The 24,833-nt window shown below is 38.9% G+C and overlaps 1 protein-coding gene and 1 pseudogene across 1 annotated transcript; both read left to right on the top strand.

The window, feature by feature from the left end:
- Nucleotides 1-10,807: 10,807 nt before the first annotated feature.
- On the top strand, nucleotides 10,808-16,894 carry LOC113289677 (trafficking protein particle complex subunit 11-like). Its single transcript, XM_026539004.1, is given in 10 exon segments — nucleotides 10,808-11,406; nucleotides 12,064-12,125; nucleotides 12,292-12,406; nucleotides 12,510-12,633; nucleotides 12,776-12,856; nucleotides 13,055-13,396; nucleotides 13,531-13,709; nucleotides 13,788-14,242; nucleotides 14,245-14,568; nucleotides 14,913-16,894. Coding segments are annotated over 10 exon segments (3,528 nt in total). The 5' UTR covers nucleotides 10,808-11,062; the 3' UTR covers nucleotides 16,415-16,894.
- Nucleotides 16,895-23,051: 6,157 nt separating this feature from the next.
- LOC113291621 lies at nucleotides 23,052-23,980 on the top strand (annotated as a pseudogene).
- Nucleotides 23,981-24,833: the final 853 nt, after the last annotated feature.

Raw genomic sequence — 24,833 nt, forward strand, 5'->3', positions numbered from 1 at the left:
CCTAACCCTATACCCCGCACCAAACAACCCCTTCTCCTATTCTCCATCGAATCCATCTTCTCCTCCACTCCGCTGCAGAGAAAACCCATGTCCGCCATCACCATAACCACCACCTCAACCACCACCATCTCCTCTCAAATCAACCAAACCACCAACTCCACCTGCTCGAACATCATCACCCCCTCTTTCTAGCCCCCTATTTGATTGATATTTCTTCTCACCTTTCTCTGAAACCCTAGAAGAAAAATCAATCGATTAGGCGAGTCTAGAGTAGCAATTGACACATGGGAATGGATCAAAGGACCAAGGGGAAGAATGGGTCGAAGTCAGAATCAATTTTCAGAGAGTTGGTGAGTTTTAATTTCACTTTTGGTGAAACCCTAATTTTTGGGAATTTTGGGGATTATGCTTGCATGTATAAATTGAGTGCTTGGGGTGTAATTTTAACTATGCCTGGACTAGCCAGTGTGTCACCCAAGAGCACTGGAATAGCCAGTGTCTCAAGGGTTGTAGTTCAATGCTCTGTTTATGTTCAATATTTGAATTCATGTTTCAATTATCTTGTATGATGTATGTTTGTGTTAGCATGTTAGTCATGAGCTAAGTCTCACTAGCTGAGGCTCAGATGAAGCTTTAGTGGACTGTTAGGTAGTGGAATGTTAGGTTAGAAGCCTTAGTTCACTGAATTGATTGAGCAATGGGAGAAATCAGTGCTCACTAGTGCTTGTGATTGATTGTACTGTCAAAAGACAGTCAATACTAGGAGCACATCAGTTGAGCAAGCTGATTATCTTGCTATTCCCTTTTTGTATGCTTAGGATCTTAAGTTGGCCTTAACTGTCACTTAGTTCCATTAGGGATTCAACCTAGAATTACATTATTTGGCTCGGTCACAAGGGTGGATTCAAAGCCGTAGCTTAGCCCACAATTTGTTTTTACAGTCACTTGCAACTCTAATTCTGTTATTCTTATTGCTCAGTTGAGTTTTCCTTGCTGTTTTATTTAGCTTTTGCACTTCACATCTTGTTGTGCACTGAAATCAGTGCACTGCCTTCCCTGCCCTTGGCTCATAGCCTTGGTTAGATGTTTTACCATCTCTGTTTCACTGTCACTGCAGCCTTGTGACCTTGCATTTAGTTTTGCATCAATTATCAGCATAGTGTAACTTCATTGCACACTCCCAAGTCCCTGTGGAATGACCCTGTTCTTGCACACAAGCTACAACTGACCCTGTGCACTTGCAGGTATCACTGTAGGCATCCTCTTACTCTTATTTCTGTACATCTTTAAGAGCCTACCAAGTTTTTGGCGCCGCTGCCGGGGACTTGGTTGTGTTGTGTTGAATTTTTCTTGGCTGTTTTTGCATGTTAGTTCATTTGCATCATTGCATACTCTTTTGCATATTGTTTCATTCTAGCATACTCATCATGCATTGCATTCTTGCATTTTAGTGTAACTTGCTGTTTTAGTAGCTGCTGTGTAGTGCAGCTGAACTTCTTAGCTTCTAGCAAGAAACTAATCTTCTCCTTGAGCTGTCCAGGTACCTTGCTGTGCTGATGTTCAAAGACCATGTATATTCAAACCCTGGAAGTTGTTGATCCCCAGAAAAAGGAGGAATCAGTTGAAGACCAGGTATATTCAAACCCTGAAAGTTGTTGATCCCCAGAAAAAGGAGGAATCGGTTAAAGACCAGGTATATTCAAACCCTGGAGGTTGCATATCCTCAGAAAAGGGGGGGGGGGGACAGAAGAAGACCAGGTATAACCTGGAGGTTGTAGATCCTAAAAATAAGGAAATTGGTTTTGACCAGGATGAAGCTGGAGTGCATTTTGTCCAGATACATAGTCGAAATGTATCTAGACGAAAACTGGACTGAATACAATTCCTCCATACCCTATAAATAGAATAGGAATTTCAACCAAATAGGTACACATTTCTAATCCTTCTCTCTCCACAAAACCTGCTTAGAGCTCTTACTCATTGAGGCATCGGAGTGTCTTTTGCAGGTATCCCCGACTCTCCACCACCCCCTCCCCACCCCCCGACTCATTATTGAAGCATACAAAAATGCTATTCCTTATGATGAGTTTTGGATATTCAATTCGTTAATCGTTTAACCGGTCGGAACCTCAAAAAATTGTATGCAACGGCTGATAGCTATGCAAGAGCGGAAAAAGAAAAAAGGGAAAAGCTATCACGGACAAAGGGGTAAGCAGAAATTCCATCCAAAAATCATCCGGATGGGGATTCCAAAAAGAAAAATCGTGACAGTTCGAAAAGCCGAGGCGAAGAAGCGGACGAGTCCAAAAAGAGAAATAAAGAAAGGAAAACATCATCAATGGTATTCTTCTACATCGGCTCGGAGGTCTTCAATCTCAAATTCTTTCAGAGTTATTGTAGACTTAAGGAATGCTATCTCATGGTCCCTGTTGGCCCGGATCACCCTCTCACGGTCAGCGTTAGTAGCTCTTTGAATTTGATTTACACGCTCTATAGACGCCAGCAAACGAAACATGTTTAGAAAACAGATTCTCATCATTTCTTCTTGGTTAGAGATATGGGAAAACGCAACACGATCCCTTGGCAAGAGACATTCAAAGGCCAAACCTTTGGGAACGACAGAGTTAAATATTATCGATTCATCCTCCGTGATTGGTACGCCGTTTTGCTTCGTGGGCATCACCATGAATTCTGGGCGCATATCAGACGGAGTCACCCCTTTGAATACATCTCTCAAGGACTTGCACTGGTGAACTGGGAGTGTAAAACGGCGAGCCGGGAACCATCGAAGGGCCAGCTGACGTGCCATTAATGGGTTCACTGGAGGAAGGAAATAATTCCACAGGCGTCACTGGCTTTTTGTGCTTCATGGGTCCACCAAAAGAGGGAAATAATTCCACAGGCGTCTTCATGGGTTCACTGGAGGAAGGAATTAATTCTGCAGACGGTGGTGGCATTTTGAACTTCCTTATGAGAACCTTCTTGCATTTTTTGGTTTCAGGGGCACATTCAAGAGCTCGAACGTCATTCTCATTAGTCATCTATGAAAAAGCGACAGGAAAGTTAAAAAAAGACGAAAAGAAGAAATATTACACTGCCACGTTATCAATGGTGGTCATGCTCCCAAAGTGAATTGATGTACATAGATAAAAAAATGATAATAAACAAACAGTAAACTAGTGACGTTTGAAGGAGGCCAGAGGTGCATTTGTCTTCACTATTTCCAAGAAAAGGAGTTCAAATATATTAAATAACTAAAGAAGAGATCATGAGGAATATAAGTTTAATGGAAATAATGATTTCTCAACATACTTTATGTTATATGGGACAGAGCTACAAAAGTCGTAAAAAAAAAAGACGTGCAAAGAAATGGTCCTATCCATTTTCATTATAAAGTACTATACTTATGAAGATGAAGTACTATACTTGAAGAAAAAGATGCATCTGGTGGTGTAGACAGTGAAACGTCACAAACAGATCAAGTATGAAAAGACAAAACAAGATAGATACTTTTCACTACTCTCTATAAAGAGATGATGGAAACAATAAAGAATATTAACTATTAATCGTACCTTGGTTGCTATCGGGATTAACAAAAAAAATATGGTATACGAAAGGAACGGAGCAAAAAACAAAGAAAGTACAAGTGTACAGAAGCAATGAAGAATCCTCGATTATTTATATGCAAAGAGAGGTCAAGCTGTTGCGCGGATCGATAAATGAGGAGCAGAAAAACTAAAGAATCCTTATCAGTCTTCTTTAATATATATTGTTCTTCTTTGATAATACTAGTCAACACTTTTGGTTGGATAAAGCAGCTGGTCATAAGGAAGTACGAAACTACGTTGACGTCTGCATTCCGACCCACAAGAATTATTTGAAATGTTAGTTGGTGCTCTAAAAAGAAAAGAAAAAATGTTGAGCTTATATATATAAGTGATGGTGGAGCATCATATTTTGGAGTGATCGATTCACATGAATTTTACAACTTGGATCTCGATTTTATTACATGAAGATACGCTCATAGCTTCTGCAGCATAGCTTGGGGACGTCAAGATAACAATGGTGAAACGGCTAATCCACCAACAAGTTGGGAATTTAGAGCGGTCGATGTTTGAACCATTAACATTAAGTGGGCAAAACAACTCTTCAACTCATTCATATTGAGTGGGCTTAACAACTTTTCAGCCCAAATAAGACATTTGTTTGGTTCATGGATTGATGTCTAAGCCCACTGGAAGCTATTAATCTGATTTGTTAGCTTCTAAAGAATAGGTAAACATTCAAACCCTGGAAGTTAATGATCCCCAGAAAAAGGAGGAATCAGTTAAAGACCAGGTACATTCGAACCCTGGAAGTTGCTGATCCCCGAAAAAAAGAGGAATCAGTTGAAGACAAGGTATATTCAAACCCTGACAGTTGCTGATCCCCAGAAAAAGGAGGAATCAGTTGAAGACCAGGTACATTCAAACTCTGGAAGTTGCTGATCCCCAGAAAAAGGAGGAATCAGTTGAAGACCATGTATATTCAAACCCTGGAAGTTGTTGATCCCCAGAAAAAGGAGGAATCAGTTGAAGACCAGGTATATTCAAACCCTGAAAGTTGTTGATCCCCAGAAAAAGGAGGAATCGGTTAAAGACCAGGTATATTCAAACCCTGGAGGTTGCATATCCTCAGAAAAGGGGGGGGACAGAAGAAGACCAGGTATAACCTGGAGGTTGTAGATCCTAAAAATAAGGAAATTGGTTTTGACCAGGATGAACCTGGAGTGCATTTTGTCCAGATACATAGTCGAAATGTATCTAGACGAAACTGGACTGAATACAGTTCCTCCGTACCCTATAAATAGAAGAGGAACTTCAACCAGAGAGTTACATATTTCTAATCCTCCTCTCTCCATAAAACCTGCTTAGAGCTCTTACTCATTGAGGCATCGGAGTGTCTTTTGCAGGTACCCTTCCCCCCCCCCCCCCCCCCCCCCCCGACACGCACACACTTTCACTTACGAACAACTATTGAAGATATGGAACTGATTCAACAAGTAGTAGGATCTCTTCATCTACCAAGAGTGTATCACGAGGAACACCGCTGAGTCATCTAACGGCTTAAATTTCATCTTCATACATAAATCTCGAGGACTGTTGCCGAAACACTTTTGCTACAACATCTTTTGGCGCCCACCATGTGGCAGAGAAGGATTCTAAAAGAATAATAATATCAAGATCCATGGCAGCATCGCAGGCAAATCTAAATGATGGGAATAACAATACAGATGCAAGAGTTCGAGGGAATCATAGCGACGTTGATCATCCACTTCAATAAGGAGTTAAAATGTCACCAGTAACAACAGCATCACGGTGTCCTTCTGCAAGAACTTATCCCCACGGGATAAGTAGAGGAAATCTATGGGTACGTATCGCAACTCCACCTTTAAGTGATGGTGCCAATCTGGATGTATCTCCAAGAGGTGGTAATTAACACCAAACGAATATGCTGAACTCACGTCCGAACTCCCTCTCCAATAGGGGCCTTCGTTTGGCCTCGCGTATTGTGCAAGCGGATAGGACTGGGGTAACACCCTTGGATTTGACTATGCGAGAAAGATTACAAGAGTTAGAAGAAGAAAACAGACTACTGAAGGTGTATCTAGAAAAGAGACCCCAAACTGGTAGTACCCAACATTCGGAAAGTGTCACTCCGCACCGGCATGCACGACCTTCACATAAGGGTTGGGGGGCACGACGGGAGCGGGATGATCGAGACAGGAGGCATAGATCATCCGAAAGGCAAGCTACTGAGGATCGTAGGCCGAATCATCGCTACGAAAGTAATCACTTCATTGAAGAGACGGAATGACAATCTGGACCTAGCAATAGGCATAACAACATGCGTGAAAGGGATCAATACCTCAACGATCGAAGAAGACAGGAGTACCTCGACGGGTGAAAAATGAAGGAGTATTATGACGAAAACCGACGCCTGAAGAAACATAGACACGAGAAAGCAAAATTGAGGCAGAACAAGGAGTTAGTCATAAATGAACCATCGAGAGACCGAAGGATATTCGTCACGGATTGAGAACTCAATAAAAGAAATCTAGGAGAAACGATTGAGCAAGTGTTAGCTCAAAAAAAATCCAGAGAAGAGAGGCTACAAGTCTTAGCGATGAAAAGATCAATGGACTCACTTTTCGTTGAGGAGATAAGGCGGTTCCGCCCTCCATCAAACTTTGTGCAACCCCAGTTCAAAGAGTGTCTGTGTGGTTACATCGATGAATTGTTGTACAGAAATTTTCCTGTAACATTGACAGGTAAGGCCTTGATTTGGTTCTCACATCTAGAGTCAAATTCAATTGCAAACTTTGGGATGCTGTCAGACGAATTTTTTGAGCAATACAAAATCAATTTGGGAAACAAAAAAGGGAACAGTCACTTATTTGGATTACGCCAAGAAACAAATGAAAGTTTAGCAGCTTTTACCCAGCGATTCCGCGAAGAAGTCGGAGAAGTTGGCGTAGTTGGCGTAGTTGGCGCTGGACTCATTATTGAAGCATACAAGAATGTTTTGCCTTATGATGAGTTTGGGATATTTAATTCGTTAATCGTTCAGCCGGTCGGAAACCTGAAAAAATTGTATGCAACGACTGATAGTTATGCAAGAGCGGAAAAATAAAAAAGGGAAAAGCTATCACGGACAAAGGGGAAAGCATAAATTCCATCCAAAAATCATCCGGATGGCGATTCCAAAATGAAAAATCGTGACAGTTCGAAAAGCCGAGGCGAAGAAGCGGACGAGTCCAAAAAGAGAAAAAAAGAAAGGAAATCATCATCAATGGTATTCTTCTACATCGGCTCGGAGGTCTTCAATCCCAAAATCTTTCAGAGTTATTGTAGACTTAAGGAATGCTATCTCATGGTCCCTGTTGGCAAGAGCTTCCCGGATCACCCTCTCACGGTCAGTGTTAGCAGTTCTCTGAATTTGATTTACACGCCCTATAGACGCCAACAAACGGAACATGTTTTCAAAACAGATTCCCATCATTTCTTCTGGGTCAGAGATATGGAAAGCGCAACACGATCCCTTGACAAGAGACATTCAAAGGCCAAACCTTTGGGAACGACAGTGTTAAATATTTTCGATTCATCCTCCGTGATTGGTACGATGTTTTTCTTTGTGGGCATCACCATGAATTCTGGGCGCATATTAGACGAAGTCACCCCTTTGAAGACATCTCCCAAGGACTTGCACGGTGAACTGGGAGTGTAAGACAGCGAGCCGGGAACCATCGAAGGGCCATCTGAAGTGCCATTAATGGGTTCACTGGAGGAGGAAAATATTTCCACATACGTCACTGGATTTTTGTGCTTCATGGGTCCACCAAAAAAGGGAAATAATTCCACAGGCGTCACTGGCATTTTGTGCTTCATGGGTTCACTGGAGGAAGGAATTAATTCTGCAGACGGTGGTGGCATTGGACTTCCTTATGATAACCTTCTTGCATTTTTTGGTTTCAGGGCACATTCAAGAGCTCGAACGTCATTCTCATTAGTCATCTGTGAAAACGCGACATGAAAGTTAAAAAAGACGAAAAGAAGAATTATTACACTACCATGTTATCAATGATGGTCATACTCCCAAAGTGAATCGACGTACACAGATAAAAAATGATAATAAACAAACAGTAAACTAGTGACGTTTAAAGGAGGCTAGAGGTGCAGTTTTCTTCACCATTTCCAAGAAAGGGAGTCAAATATATTAAAGAAACAAAGAAGAGATCACGAGGCATATAAGTTTAATGGAAATAATGATTTCTCAACATACTTTATGTTATATGGGACAGAGCTACAAAAGTCGTAAAAAAAAAAGAAAAACGTGCAAAGAAGTGGTCCTCTCCATTTTCATTATTATAAAGTATTATACTTATGAAGATGAAGTACTATACTTGAAGAAAAATATGTGTTTGGAGGTGTAGACAGTGAAACGTCACAAATAGATCAAGTATAAAAAGACAAAACAAGATAGAGACTCTTCACTGCTATCTATAAAGAGATGATGGAAACAATAAAGAATGGAGATATTAACTATTAACCGTACCTTGGTTGCTATCGGGATTAACCAAAAAATATGGTATACGAAAGGAACGAAGCAAAAAACAAAGAAAGTACAAGTGTACAGAAGCAATGAAGAATCCTCAATTATTTATATGCAAAGAGAGGTCAAAGCTGTTGCGCGGATCAAGAAATAAGGAGCAGAAAACTAAATAATCCTTATCAGTATTCTTTAATATATCTTGTTCTCCTTTGATAAGACTAGTCAACACTTTTTGTTGGATAAAGCAGCTGGTCATAAGGAAGTACGAAACTATGTTGACGTCAGCATTCCAACCCACAAGAATTATTTGAAATGTTAGTTGGTGCGCCAAAAATAAAAAAATAAAAAAAAATGTTGAGCTTATATATATAAGTGATGGTGGAGCATCATATTTTGGAGCGATCGATTCACATGAATTTTACAACTTGGAGCTCGATATTATTACATGAAGATACACTCATAGCTTCTGCAGTATAACTTGGGGGAGTCAAGATAACAATGGCGAAACGGCTAATCCAGGATACTTTTCTTAATCCACTAACAAGTTGGGAATTAAGAGCGTCTGATGTTTGAACCATTAACATTAAGTGGGCTAAACAACTCTTCAACCCATTCATATTGAGTGGGCTTAACAACTTTTCAGCCCAAATAAGACATTTGTTTGGTTCATGGATTGATGTCTAAGCCCACTGGAAGCTATTAACCTTATTTGTTAGCTTCTAAAGAACAGGTAAACATTCAAACCTTGGAAGTTACTGATCCCCAGAAAAGGAGGAATCAGTTAAAGACCAGGTACATTCAAACCCTGGAAGTTGTTGATCCCCAGAAAAAGGAGGAATCAGTTGAAGACCAGGTATATTCAAACCCTGGAAGTTGCTGATCCCCAGAAAAATGAGGAATCACTTAAAGACCAAGTACATTCAAACCATGGAAGTTGTTGATCCCAAGAAAAAGGAGGAATCAGTTGAAGACCAGATACATTCAAACCCTGGAAGTTGTTGATCCCCAGAAAAAAGAGGAATCGGATAAAGACCAGGTATATTCAAACTCTGGAGGTTGCAGAACCTCAGAGAGGGGGGGGGGGGGGGGGGGGGGGGAAATAAGAAGACCGGGTATAACCTGGAGGTTGTAGATCCTAAAAATAAGGAAAATGGTTTTGACCAGGATGAATCTGGAGTGCATTTTGTCCACATACATATTCGAAATGTATCTAGACGAAAACTGGACTGGATACAATTCCTCCATACCCTATAAATAGAAGAGGAATTTCAACCAAAGAGGTACACATTTCTAATATTTCTCTCTCCATAAAACCTGCTTAGCGCTCTTACTCATTGAGACATCAAAGTGTCTTTTGCAGGTACCCTCCATACTTTCACTTACCAACAATTATTGAAGATAAGGAGCTGATTCAACAAGTAGTAAAATCTATTCATCTACCAAGAGTGTATCACGAGGAACACTGCTGAGTCATCTGACGGCTTAAATTTGATCTTCATACATGAATCTCGAGGATTATTGCAGAAGCATTTTTGTTACAACAACTATGTTATGAAAATCCATTAGATGCGTGTTTGGATCTTCATTAGCCATTCTATGAAACTTTGGTAGCTCATGGATCAACCTTGGTTTGATCTCAAATATTGATGTCATTTAAGAATCTAAGTCCTTGATTGTATGGTTCACATGACCCATTGATTCATATTGTTTGGCTTTCGGTTTATCTTTGAGAATAGTTCTCTTACAAGTCTCTATTCCGATCCGTGGATCCCTAACATGCTTTTGTTTCAGTTCCGATTTAGGAGCCAGGAGATAGGTACCTGAAACACAATTCTAAAAAAGAAAAATTAAAAATAAGAGATTCAAAAACAAAATAACAATCCCTATGCCTCCCCGACAACGGCTCCAAAATTTGATCGGTTGTCAGCCAAGCAAAATTACTTTCAATTTCTCTACTTCACAAATATAAATATGATATATATAGTAACAAGAATAAGTTTGATCCTTAGGGAGATATGGGTTATCAATTTATTTTGATTATTTATGAAAACTGGGGGTTTTGTTTGTGATTATAGCTAAATAATAATAAAGCAAGTAAATTAATATGAATATCAGTGATAAAAAGTACTGGTTAAAGTTTTCATCCTCCATCTTCCAACATGTTATCAACTGGATCAATCTCAACATTCATTTTCTTCACAATATCAAGCATCCTAGAGCGTCCTATCGCAGGCTTACCCCATCAAAATTCCTCCTATCATCAAAGGCGCAAGAGCCATTTTTTGAATCCTTTTCACTAAATAACTTGGAGCAAGAGACACTCAAATTTAGTATTTATGAGTTGTGGTTATTCTAAGTAATCCGGTGCAAGAGCCATATAGATTTAACCTAGGTTGCGCTTCTACAAAAATTACATGGCAACATTCTGTTGTTAACAACTATATTATGCTACTTCTACCAAGGATTATTATGACAATTTCGGTTCTCAAACACTAGTTTACCTATAGATATGAAAGCATGCTCTAGCAAGTCAGATAGTGAATCAAGCATGTGAACAAATACAAGGCAAAAAACTCAGACATCTGACTGGAGCCGATTTAGATAGAAATATTTAGTCAGGTCCAAACAAACAAGGGTGGGTAGACAAGCTAACCTTCTCGGCCCACCAGGACTCATTCGCTCAACGATACCAGAAGAGTGGAAAGCTAACTAGTTAAGCAAACCGAATCATTCACAGCCCGAGCTGTTAATGGTTAGGAACTCGGCATAAGAACAACAACCCTGAAAGAGGGAAAGCAGAAGAATTAGCAAATTCATTTTGTCAATATCATAAAATCGAAACCCTAATTGTTCCTATAATTTATCAAATTTTGTCACTTCAGATTCACCACTATTGCCGATCCACAGGTCATTTCCCTCCCAATTCAATAGATCTATCTATATGCCATATATTCAACTCTGAATTATCAATATGGAAGATTACGGAGAAGAATTACGAACTCCACCAGTTTCATTAGTATCACTTGTAGGATTACCGGAACTTCATTCTACAATATCAACTTATCTTCATTCTGAACAACCACCGGTTAATACATTAGCATTACCTGATTTTTCAAAGATCTCTATAATATCAAAGACTCAGAAAGAAACCCTAGATTCATCTACTCATCATCCAGGTGGAATTTTGAAAAAGGATTGGTTATTAAAACATAGAACTAAAATTCCTAGCGTCGTTGCTGCTTTATTTGGTTCTGATCATGTTTTTGGAGATCCTACTCAGTGGATGCAAGTCTGCACCGATCTAGATAACTTGAAGTATGGTATTCCATTCACAATTTATTTATTTCTTTAAAATGCAATGCTGTATTGTTGAATTTATCACACTAAGAAGATACATTCGATTTGAGTTGTTACTATGTTGGGGACTTTAGTTCATTTGAAGCTTGATTAAGTTACAATAATATGGGAGGAATTTGCAGCCATAGATGAATGTGTAATGCCAACAATATAAAATACCAATGGATGTTTAATATAACTGGAAAGAGCTAGAGGAAGCAAAAACTATCCCGGGACATTAACTTGGGTGGTGGGAGAAATCCGACAATGCTTTTGTGTCCCATGTTCAGACTTTAGTCCATATGTTCAACATTTTGGTCATAGTGAATTTGTGTCGTGCACAATGTCATTTATTGGTTAACTCACTATCACATGTAAGCTTTCATAGTGAATAAAACTGGTATTACGTAGACGGAATTTTGATTGATTGTCAGCAGCAAAGTTTTAAGCTTCTCGTATATGTACCTACTTGGTTTTACTCTATTCATTCTGTGTATGGATTTGTCAACTTCCCTGTTGGGAATAATAAGTTTTCTTTCATTTTGCTGGTAGCTTGTGTGGTTGAAGCAGTATGTATTTCAGCCTTTCAGCAAATTAACACTTACCATCACTTTTTGTTTCCTTCACTTGTTTCAGAGCTGCTGTCCGCGCTAGGAACATCAAACTAATAGTGGTGATCGTTCAGTCTAGTGTAAAAGGTAACTGGCTTTACACCCTTATTCATTATCTGTATCTTATGCATGTATATGTTCTTAGATCACAGTTAAATAGTTATTGTACTTTTGTGTTTCTGATCGAGGAATACTTCGTTGGACGGAAAATAAAAATCTTAGATCCTGTTATGAACTTAAGTTTTCAATGCAGATGAAGCCAGCGAAGATCGTATGACTGCTCTGAGGAAACGTGCTGAAATTGACTCCAAGTACCTTCTTACCTTTGCGCAGAATGATTCTTCGGAACTAAAGGAATCTCTTAACAGGCATGCCTCAGTTTCGATATATCTTATTTATCTGCAATCTGGTTTAGTTTGGCTGTCGAATCTCAGAAACAGAAAAATAATCTCCTCTAGAAATATTATGCAGGCTGGGGAGCATATTTGCTGAATTAGCAAATACATATTACAGGGATGAAGGACGAAGGATTAAAACACGCATCGAAAAGAAGAACATCAACTTTATGGAGTTGAATGTCCGATACTGTTTTAAGGCAAGCATTTGTCTTTCTCATCCATCTCTACAGCGGTTGAATTTCATCATGTATTTCTATTATGCTTGATGAACTGAGACTTGCCATCAAGTGATGGATTTATCAGTTGCTGATTTCGTGTTGAAAATTTATGACATACTAGGTTGCTGTATACGCAGAGTTTCGGAGAGACTGGGTTGAGGCTTTGAGATTTTATGAAGAGGCATATCATACTTTAAGAGAGGTATCTTTCAAATACTCTAAGAAATTGTTGTAGATCAATTATGTGGACTTCTACTGGTATCTAATGGTTTACACATACAATCTTTTCAATTCTCCAATTTTGCAGCTGATGCTAGTGTATTTAACTATCATGACTTACATTCGTGTTTATCTGTCACTTTCTTTTTCATAAACTAAGTTGCTTGATTTTTATTGGTAGATGATCGGCGTGTCAACAAGGCTGCCCCCGATTCAGCGTCTAGTTGAGATAAAAACTGTTGCAGAGCAATTGCATTTTAAGGTATCAACCTTGTTGTTGCATGGTGGCAAGGTCTTAGAAGCTATGACATGGTTCAAGAAACACATTGCATGCTACAAAAAGCTTATTGGAGCACCAGAAGTGGTATTTCTTCATTGGGAATGGGTGAGCAGACAGTTTTTAGTATTTGCACAATTGCTGGAGACTTGCTCTGCTTCCATTCCAAACACTGCCTCTTTCCCACCTGGCATGCTGGAGAGAAGTTTGACTGAATGGGAATTCTATCCAGCTTACTATTATCAGGTGCGTGGTGGTACGCTCCCTTGTACCGTTGCTTAGATTTTAATATTGGCCTCTGCCCTCTAGATTTATTCAAGCATATGCATGCATATGAGAAAGTTCTGTTCCTTATGATCACATATGTTTTTGTGGTAAAGCTGGCTGCACACTACTTGAGAGAGAAGAGTTTTTTTCTCGAGCTTGCTTTATCTGCGCCGGAAACTTCTGCAGTTCCCACAGGGAAGGAAATTACAAGTGGTTCTGAATCTGTGATTCCATCTGTTTATGTGGGTCAATTTGCTCGTTTACTTGAACATGGGGATGCGCTTGAGATGCAGTAAGTCTTCCACGGTCCTCTAGAATTTGCTGGTGATTTTCGTCTCCAGTTATTGATTGTTCGAACTTGGCTTTGCAGTCTTGCTGATACAGAGTACGTCCTCTATGCCCTTGCAGAAGGAAAGAGATTTCAGGATTCCTATGAAATTATTGCTTTGTTCAAAAAGTCATCTGAATCATACAGTAGCTTGAAAGCTCAAAGAATGGCCTGCTGCTGCCGTAATCTGATGGCCATAGAATACTTTGCACTCAGTGACTTCAGTAACGCAAAACAGCTTTTTGATGGGGTCGCGAGTTACTACAGGCAAGAGGGTTGGGTGACGTTGCTCTGGGAGGCCCTGGGTTACATGAGAGAGTGCTCAAGGAGACTGAAATCAGTGAAAGATTTCATCGAGTACTCTTTTGAAATGGCTGCTCTGCCTGTGGCATCTGGCAATGAGACTCAATCTTCGGAGGGCAAAGGAAAATGTGGCCCCACATGTCCCGCTACTCTTGCACAGAGAGAAATGACACACAACGAAGTTATTGGGCTTGTGAAAGGAGCTCCTCTTCCATCAAGTCTCTTGAAGTAACCGTGGATCAACCCCTTCATCTCGAGATCGATCTTGTTAGCCCCCTTAGAGCTGTGCTTCTTGCTTCTGTTGCTTTTCACGACACAGTGGTTAAGCCTGGTTCATCTACCTTATTTACATTGTCACTTCTTTCACAATTCACTAGATTAATTCAGTCTTGTTTCACAACAATGCTCAAAAGCCACAGACAGGATTAACTTCTAGCGAACAGGTTTCGTACAGAGATTGCTCCAGCACTGGCTCTAATTACTAATAAGTGGCTACGGTTGACATATGACATCAAATCCGGTAAGTTAATCTTGTCTGCATTGTCATTGTAGAATTGGTTTAAGAGATCTATACAAGGCACAGATGCCATTGTCTCTCAAACTAGAAATCCAGCTAATTGGTCTTCAAGCAAAATTCACACAATGTGGAAATTTCCAACCCCTCGGTTTGAATTCCATGACTTAAATACCAGAGGAGGGCAAATGCAGAGACAAAGTCAAGGATGGTATACCTCCTTAGGCTTAGAGTCCATGAATTCCGTTATATTAATGTTTTGTTCTTCTCACTGTCTTAAATTAATTTTTTGTTTTTCTCACTGTGTTACATTTGATTTTCCTGCATTGACCTGTGTATGATGAACTCAGAACAAAGTGGAAAGCTGGAATGTGTTTCTGTGACAGCAAGGATGGGTCCCCACTTTAGTATCTGTTGTCGAGCAGAAAGTCCTGCCTCAATGGAAGATTTGCCTCTTTGGAAGTTTGAGGACCGTGTGGAGACCTTCCCTACAAAGGATCCCGCTCTTTCATTCTCAGGTCAGAAAGTTATCCAGGTCGAGGAACTGGACCCACAAGTTGATCTTCTCTTAGAAGCTACTGGCTCTGCGTTAGTGGGAGAGAGGTTCATGGTTCCTGTTACTGTGGTCTCTAAGGGTCACGCAGTACATTCTGCCGAATTGAAAATAAACCTAGTAGATGCAAGAGGGGGTGGTTTGGTTAGTCCAAGGGAAACCGAGCCATCTTCTATGGATAGTCACCATGTGCAACTTCTTAATGTTTGGGGACCAAATGGAGAAGATGAGACTCAAATGGGGCCAGACGAGATAAGGAATATTCAGCAATCTTTTGGGTTGCTTTCAGTTCCATTCCTGAGCATCGGAGAGTCCTGGTCGTGCAAATTAGAAATTAAATGGCACAAACCGAAACCTGTGATGCTGTATGTGTCCTTGGGATACTTGTCAAATGACAATGAAGCTTCTGCAAATAAGGTCAATATCCATAAAAGCCTGCAAATTGAAGGAAAAACTGCTTTTGCAATTGGTCACCAACTCATGCTTCCATTCCGTCGCGACCCATTATTGCTCACTAAGATAAAGGCAGCTCCTGGTCCAGATCAGTTGGCAACCTTAGCTTTTAAAGAAAAAAATATCCTTATTGTAAGTGCGAAGAACTGTGCCGAGATCCCTTTGCGATTGGTGTCCATTTCCATCGAAGCGGGCAAAGATGAGATTGATCAGTCATGCACAGTGCAACAGGGATGTGGGAGCAGCCCCAAGGACCTTCCTCTTCTCGTGCCAGGTGAAGAGTTCAAGCATGTCTTCTCTGTTATTCCGGAGGTGGACTCTCCAAAACTCTCATTGGGAGAAGTACGTCTTACATGGATGAGGGAATCCAACTTAGAAGAACAATCACCTGTTTCCAGCACAACAGGAGTAGAAGCGGGGGTTCTGACCAGACACAAGCTCCCTGATGTAAATGTGGAATTGGCACCATTAGTCGTTAGTTTGGAGTGTCCTCCTCATGGCATCCTTGGAGATCCCTTAACATGCTGTGTGAGAATACAGAATCAGACAAAGTTGCTACAAGAAATCAAGTACTCATTGGCAGATTCCCAAAGCTTTCTGTTATCTGGATCTCACAATGACACCATATTTATCCTGCCAAAATCTGAGCATATCCTAACTTACAGGCTTGTCCCTCTGTCCTCTGGCCCACAGCAGCTGCCAAGGGTTACTGTGACTTCTGTTAGGTATTCTGCTGCTCTTCATCCATCTGTTACTGCATCCACTGTCTTCATCTTCCCGTCTAAGCCTCATCCCAAAATGGATAGCGAGGCAACTAGAAAAACAGAGCTCATTGCCACATCGTAAAATGCGTGTGCGAATTGTTTCAAGTATACAAGATACTGGTGAGCTAGGACTGGTGAACTTTGTCGAGGAGCTTGAACTGGTGACCCTCTTCATTTCGCGTTGGCTTTCACCGGATAAGAACACTTGACGCTTACAAGCACATCAGTAACAACATCGTTGGTGTGGTAATTTGCCGCATCTCTGGTCTTCGGACCCATCAACTGTAAGAAAATTGTTGCGATTAGCCTTTTCCTGAGTGCTTAAAGTTTCGCCTAGGGTAAACATAATTTTGATCCTAAGTTTGGATGGTCTCAAAAGGTGTGGTGGAATCCTGTATGACATATCACCGCCAATGGTATTGAATAGAAATGTAATGCAATATGAGCAGTTACAAAGCGTGCTGGACTGAACAGAAACTATAATGCATTATAATGTGGAAAATCTTTGATTCTTTAGCTCATATTTTCAAAACTTCTATTAAAGCTTATCTTTCTTTTTCAATATCTACTATTTTATTCTAGTTACTTATTAAAACGCTGTCCAAAGTTTGAATTTTGGAACACATTCCAACAAAAAATCTGATAAATTGGCTCAAACAAATTACAAATAAGGAGGGATGTTCCTCTGGAGTCTGGACTATTAAATATACTCATGGGACAAGTATTCGGATTCAGTACCCTCCCTACCCTTTGAAGTTGGGTTGTTTACGCATCGGACGCTGGGTGTAAACCGAGTGTGAGTGTACCCAACGACACGGTATAAAATGATTCCCCAGTCGTCATTCTATCCATTCGAAGATTCAGACTTTCTTCGCTGAAACAAAAAAATGGCGTCTCTAGTAGGATCACCATGGATGAGAATCAGGGATTTACCTGATATCTCATCTCCATTCATTCGTCATTCATCATTCTATAAACTCAAACCACTCCCTCTCCGCAGAAACTTCTCTATTATCGCCGCTTCAATTTCAAGTCCTGGTTTCCGTAAGAAAGACGAAGGAGAAGTTCGAGTTCGTTTCGCTCCTTCTCCTACTGGAAATTTACATGTTGGTGGAGCTAGAACAGCTTTGTTTAACTATTTGTTCGCCAGGTTTGTGGAATTTTTATGTAATTCATTGTTACTAGTGTTTAACCCGTGTGTTGCACGGGCTTAAGTTTATCATGCCAAATTTGTCAACCAAAAAATTGAGTCGAAATTGGCAGGGTTCCTTACTTTTGCTCTTTTTTGTTTTTGATTTTTTTTTTAAGAATATCTATTTGTAACTCAGCACATCTGCGTGTGTTTAAGTTCATCAGGGTAGCTTTGTCATATATTGTCCTAATTTTTTTTTTTAAAAGTGTGAACTTCATCACCATTACGCATCATTCTTCCCACCGGTTACCCTTGGCTCAAGAGTGGACACATTTTGTGGAACGAATAAGAAATTAAGACTGGAAAATTTAATAATGGATTTGAGAGAGCTAATCAACCGAAAATTCCAAGTTAATAATGGCTTTATGGGTTATAAAATATGAGAAATTGATAATTGCAACTTTACACCTTGATCACAATATCACGTGGACACTTATATCATGGAAATCAACCATTGCAGTCCATTTGTTGGTTTCTTGATGTTTATTGTGTTTGACCGCTAAGTCTCCGACTTCTGCCGCATTGGATATCCCTTAAAATCAAAGTAATGTACTGAATTCTTAGTGGTGAAGATATTAGCAACCTGGGAAGATGAAGGAGTCGAGGAACCATGATGTGATTCCGCTACAGAATTTGACCGCTGAGCCTCTGACTTATGCCGACTGGATATCCCTTACAACTATAGAAATTTACTGAGTTCTTAATAGTGACAAAATTAGCAACCTGGGCAGATGAAGGAGTCAAAGAACCATGACGTGATTCAGTTATAAAAGTTAGAACATGATATAGGGTTAGCATTACACCTATAAAAGGCATATCAAAATAGTGCACAAAAACACAATTAAGGAGTTCATTCTAGACACCGTTATCGAAGTTCAGTATAAGTTGCTCCAATGATTCATATTCCAATGATTTATATTTCAGTATAAGTTGCTCCAAGGAATTCAACTGTACTAACTTCAGCAAATTGGCAGAATAGAGACAAATAATAGCGTGTTCTCGTAGCTTGAATTGGGTTAGCAAAAGCATATCTTATCAGATATGCTTTTAAAAGCAGTAAAGAGTAGATGTACAACCACTAACTCACTTCAGTTAGGAATAGTGTTTATTCCTTCATAGTATGCAGGGTCGGATTCCATCTTATTAAACGAAGTCCTCCATTTATAAGTCACAATCGATGCACATGAAAACCAAGAACAGAAACACAAAATCTAAACTACCAAACTACAAAAAAAATATGCAGGTTAAAGAATTTGGAGCAGGTTAGTGAAATTAAGACATATTTGAAGTAAAGGTTTGGTTCAAAGTTTATCATTCATCTAGATGTGCCACCAAATTCATAGTTTTATAAGATCGGGTGACTAATAATGGTACAACAAAGTTGAGCCTAATAACTAGATTGAGATTGATTTGCACACTATTTCCAGTTAATGATCATATAAGAAGAAACACCGATAAAAAAAAGGAAAGTGATTATAACTCGAGTATATTCTGGGTGTTGGGTAGAAATAACAAATGAAAAAAGGAAAGTGATGAATTTACCTTCAACAACTACACGATGGAAAGGTCGTCACCGTACTGGTGATGAACTCGTTTGGGTTTTCTAATAACAGAAATTGAGTTAGTATTTCTATTTCTAATTACAGATGCTTCTTAGAGCACTGAAATCAATTAGAAGTACAAATTCTAACACATTCAGCTAATAGTTGTATTCTGTCATCTTCAAAAAGATCATTTTTGCATCTCCTGACGTGGATGAGAGTGGTGCGATATTTCATGAGCCAACACCCTCAATTTTATCTGTATACGCCATGAGTGAATCCAACCCCTTGCTAGCTTGCAACCAAGAAAACAGTATACTCAGCAACCTCAACAATCGAAAAAAATATAAACCCAATTAACGAAAATTAAACATGTATTCAGATTAACTAAGAATTGACATTTTCCTATTTACATTTGTCTGTGTCCCGTTGCAGTGCAAGACGACAACATTACCTGGAAATATCTTCTCAAGATTAAAAAATAGTAGCAATCTCATCCTCATTTTCAGCCACGCTATTAACATATAATTCTCTTTCGCTAGCTCATTCTTTTTCACAACAACCAAGTTCATGAAAATGAAAGTCGTCAAACATAACCGGTTTCAAAATAGTAACTTTGTTTGCTATAACCCCATAAGCTGCATTACACCATTGTGTCGTACCACTGGTTGTCAATAGAACTCATGAGCTTCACATTACCTTAATCGACAACTCAAATAAAATGGTAAAAAAAAGGAAAGAGTAGATAGGAAAGAGTTACCAACCATCAATAAATTTGCAACACCAATTTTGCAAACATGCGATGAATGTCAATAACCACATTAGGATTAATTAGGTTAAGCCTAAATTCCAGTCTGACTCCTTATATAATAGGAATAAAAATAATTTTAAAAGGGCCCAGTAAAATTACACATTTCACTGATAAGTCCCAATCTAAACAACTGTGGTTTAATAAGGTATTCGATATTACGCAAATTACTGCTTTCCAGAGCACAGAGAAACGTTATACAGTGATAAGTGATTCCATGCATTAACAAAGGAACCTGCCGACCCACAATTCCCACAAAATTCAAAGTATTGTATCTCTCTCAATGAAATACTTGTTTATGGAACAGAGTTCTTCCCAGCAGAGCCAAATAAGTTTGATGGTCATGGCCTTCATACAGATAAACAACGATTGATTAAAATTACTTTGCGCAGATCTTCTGTGTGCTTTTTCACCTACTCTGGAAAACTAAGTTGCAGCCAAGTAAAGTGGGTAAGGTATAATGGAAAGGATTTGAGATATGATGTATAATATAAATAACTAACAAATAGACAACTCGTGTTAGTTGTGATTCAGTTTTTCATGAGAATTCTTTTTCATTTAGGTTCAATTTGAACTACCAGCTCAAAAGTAAATACATGAAAGCAAAACAGAATTAGACCTTGTAGCATTTAAAAGAATATCCATGAATCAAGAGCAGTCGGCTTCTAACCCTCAGCTCCGTACCCAACAAAGCACTCACCTATCCAAGTCTGCAGCCTCTATTTGAGCCTTAAATATCCTGATACATACCTAAAAAAAAATGTTGTTACTGTTAAGATCTCCATTTTGTTATGTCATCAACTGAATAGAAGAGAAATAAACAAATATATCTAAAGAATTTAAATTAAAGAATACCGAAGTTTCATTTTTATTTTTCACCTAAATGATTGGGATTTGGATTTCTTATATGACATATACTTTCATTCTCTTCATCTCAGAGAAAAAGTATCCAGCAATAGCTCTGCAGTAAGCAATCTATTGGAGCCATTAGCACAACATCTACTTCAGATGAGATTGGTTTTTTATTTTTAACTTTTTCCTCTTAGATGGTAGCTGATCATGAATAAACAAAATGGAGCAGGTTAGTGAAATTAAGACATATTTGAAGTAAAGGTTTGGTTCAAAGTTTATCATTCATCTAGATGTGCCACCAAGTTCATAGTTTTATAAGATCGGGTGACTAATAATGATACAACAAAGTTGAGCCTAATAAATATATTGAGATTGATTTGCATACTATTTCCAGTTAATGATCATATAAGAAGAAACACCGATAAAAAAAAGGAAAGTGATTATAACTCGAGTATATTCTGGGTGTTGGGTAGAAATAACAAATGAAAAAAGGAAAGTGATGAATTTACCTTCAACAACTACACGATGGAAAGGTCGTCACCGTACTGGTGATGAACTCGTTTGGGTTTTCTAATAAAAGAAATTGAGTTAGTATTTCTATTTCTAATTACAGATGCTTCTTAGAGCACTGAAATCAATTAGAAGTACAAATTCTAACACATTCAACTAGTAGTTGTATTCTGTCATCTTCAAAAAGATCATTTCTGCAGCTCCTGACGTGGATGAGAGTGGTGCGATATTTCATGAGCCAACACCCTCAATTTTATCTGTATACGCCATGAGTGAATCCAACCCCTTGCTAGCTTGCAACCAAGAAAACAGTATACTCAGCAACCTCAACAATCGAAAAAAATATAAACCCAATTAACGAAAATTAAACATGTATTCAGATTAACTAAGAATTGACATTTTCCTATTTACATTTGTCTGTGTCCCGTTGCAGTGCAAGACGACAACATTACCTGGAAATATCTTCTCAAGATTAAAAAATAGTAGCAATCTCATCCTCATTTTCAGCCACGCTATTAACATATAATTCTCTTTCGCTAGCACATTCTTTTTCACAACAACCAAGTTCATGAAAATGAAAGTCGTCAAACATAACCGGTTTCAAAATAGTAACTTTGTTTGCTATAACCCCATAAGCTGCATTACACCATTGTGTCGTACCACTGGTTGTCAATAGAATTCATGAGCTTCACATTACCTTAATCGACAACTCAAAGAAAATGGTAAAAAAAAGGAAAGAGTAGATAGGAAAGAGTTACCAACCATCAATAAATTTGCAACACCAATTCTGCAAACATGCGATGAATGTCAATAACCACATTAGGATTAATTAGGTTAAGCCTAAATTCCAGTCTGACTCCTTATATAATAGGAATAAAAATAATTTTAATAGGGCCCAATAAAATTACACATTTCACTGATAAGTCCCCAATCTAAACAACTGTGGTTTAATAAGGTATTCGATATTATGTAGATTACTGCTTTACAGAGCACAGAGAAACGTTATACAGTGATAAGTGATTCCATGCATTAACAAAGGAACCTGCCGACCCATAATTCCCACAAAATTCAAAGTATTGTATCTCTCTCAATGAAATACTTGTTTATGGAACAGAGTTCTTCCCAGCAGAGCCAAATAAGTTTGCTGGTCATGGCCTTCATACAGATAAACAACGATTGATTAGAATTACTTTGCGCAGATCTTCTGTGTGCTTTTTCACCTACTCTGGAAAACTAAGTTGCAGCCAAGTAAAGTGGGTAAGGTATAATGGAAAGGATTTGAGATATGATGTATAATATAAATAACTAACAAATAGACAACTCGTGTTAGTTGTGATTTAGTTTTTCATGAGAATTCTTTTTCATTTATTGATCGTGTCAACAAGAGTGGAGCTATTTTTGATTTAACAAAGCTAAGGTAAATTGTCTCCGATTCTCTCTGCATTTTGCTGAAGTCCCCCATTCAGACTTGTTTAACCAACTGGTTGTTGAGCTTCTTGTTGCCTCGTTTGCCACAAATTAGTTTAGGGTTCCAACTTTCTTGTTTGAGTCACCATGTCAGTTTAGCATAGTGATTCACCGCGTTTGTTTGCTGAAGTCACATTGTTTTTCTGCTTATAATTTGTAAATGTAAGGTGGATGAATGGTCAACATTTAAAAGCTCTCCCGTCCGGAGATTTTGTCAAGTTTTTGGCTCAACGCTGGAAAACCACTGGCATCGTCACAGAATCAGAAGGAGAGTTTGTGAACGTAAGAATCTTAATTGCTTGGTGTACATACAAACTTTATATGTGATTATGTGCTAATCCTCCTCCTAAAACAGGAAGCTGCCGAACTGCTCAAGGATGGTATTGACTTAGTACCGGATGCAGACAAAGCACTCACAAATTTGCTCTCCTATCCATTATTTGCTACTTTAGCTAGGTATGTCCGTCTTTCTCTTTCTCTTCTGAATTCTGCTTATCTGTTTTAACTGGCGGTGTTTAACTACAGATCATGCAAAGTTTAGATGGTGAAAACCCTTCGACCAGGTGTTTGCATGTTTCGCGTTTATTATCACATTAATGATCGTGACATCTGCTAGACACAATTGCAATGCTTCCAAAAAAAAAGACACAGTTGCAAGCTAAACTTAATAATGTGTTTTCATTATTTACATGCTTGAGATGGACACTGTTCAGCATAAAACTATAGATAAATATAATGGTGTGTTTTGTGGTTCTTATATTTTGCAGTCCTGAAGGTAAACCTATTTTAGAAGACAAGCTTTCGGAAGTTGCCACCAGCTTGCTCGCTGCTTATGACAGTGGAGAGCTGGGTGTGGCACTTGAAGAAGGTCATGCTGGTTGGAAGAACTGGGTGAAGAACTTTGGGAAATCGACGAAACGCAAGGTTTGTTTATTATAGATAATAGGAGATGATTTTTCAAGCATTTCATAGTTTCCTACTCCAGTCATCTTAACTTTTAGTGATAATATCTTACATTTCTCATGTTTATATATGGCACAGGGTAAATCTCTTTTCATGCCTCTTGAGTTTTGCTGACAGGAAAACTCCATGGGCCAGACATACTTTCCAGCATCATCTTACTCCATAAAGCTGGAAGCTGTGGTGTGGTTGCTGCTGAAGCAGGGTTTGTAACATTAGATGAAAGAATTAAAGTGTTGAGGGAAATCGACTGGGAAGCATTCAATAAAGAAGATCAGCCTACTTTAGAATCACCATCTGCTACCACTGCATAATTTCACAGAGTTCTTTCCACATTTTTTACCGGATTTTGCTTTCTCCCCACAGCTAACCAGGCTAAGCCTTGATGTGTCCTAACTCCTAAGAGTATAGTTGCCAAAGTTAAGTTTTGTTCGTTAGGAATTTTAAGAGAAAAATAAATTCTAGAAATTAATTAGAAAATACACTACAGCTTTAGGAACACTCTTCCAAGAGATTCTGATGCGGACATAATTAAACTTTTTGTCCTTTATTTCTTGACTTTCACTGTACTTTTCAGTTTCAGACTTTACTTAGCATGTATATCCATTATTTTATTTACAGATTCGTTTGAAATGTCTGCTGTAAGCAAGTGCAAATTGGTGATATTCTGCGTTGGAATTGGTCATTATAGTCCGTCGTGGTTGATGACTAAACAAATAACACAAACTGAGTCTACTGTTCGTGCATGCGAGTGGCAAAGCAACAATTACGTATCTGGACATTGACAGGATTTAAAGCTGAGCCTATAGCAGCCACGGCCACGGGCAAGGTCCTCGGACCATAATGAGCTTCATTAGAGCATCCACAGTGGGCGAGTATAACCAAAAATTTGGGATGAGATCGTAACACAGTGGGACGGAGTAAAGATCAAATCCCAACCAAAGATCAAATTCCAGACCAAATATGGTCGCGACCAAATCCCAAATTCTAATATAGTCGGGCGTAAATTTAAAGTACGCTTGTTGCTGGGCGTAAATTTAAAGTACGCTTGTTAACGGGCGGAGATTTAAATTACGCCCGATGAAAATTCAAATTAAATAAAAAAGAAAAAGAATGAGGCGGACTTTTAAAGTCCGCCTGATGAAAGTTACCAAAAATGGGGCGGACTTTT

Source organism: Papaver somniferum, chromosome 6 (assembly GCF_003573695.1).
Source record: "Papaver somniferum cultivar HN1 chromosome 6, ASM357369v1, whole genome shotgun sequence".
NCBI classification, from domain to species: domain Eukaryota; kingdom Viridiplantae; phylum Streptophyta; class Magnoliopsida; order Ranunculales; family Papaveraceae; genus Papaver; species Papaver somniferum.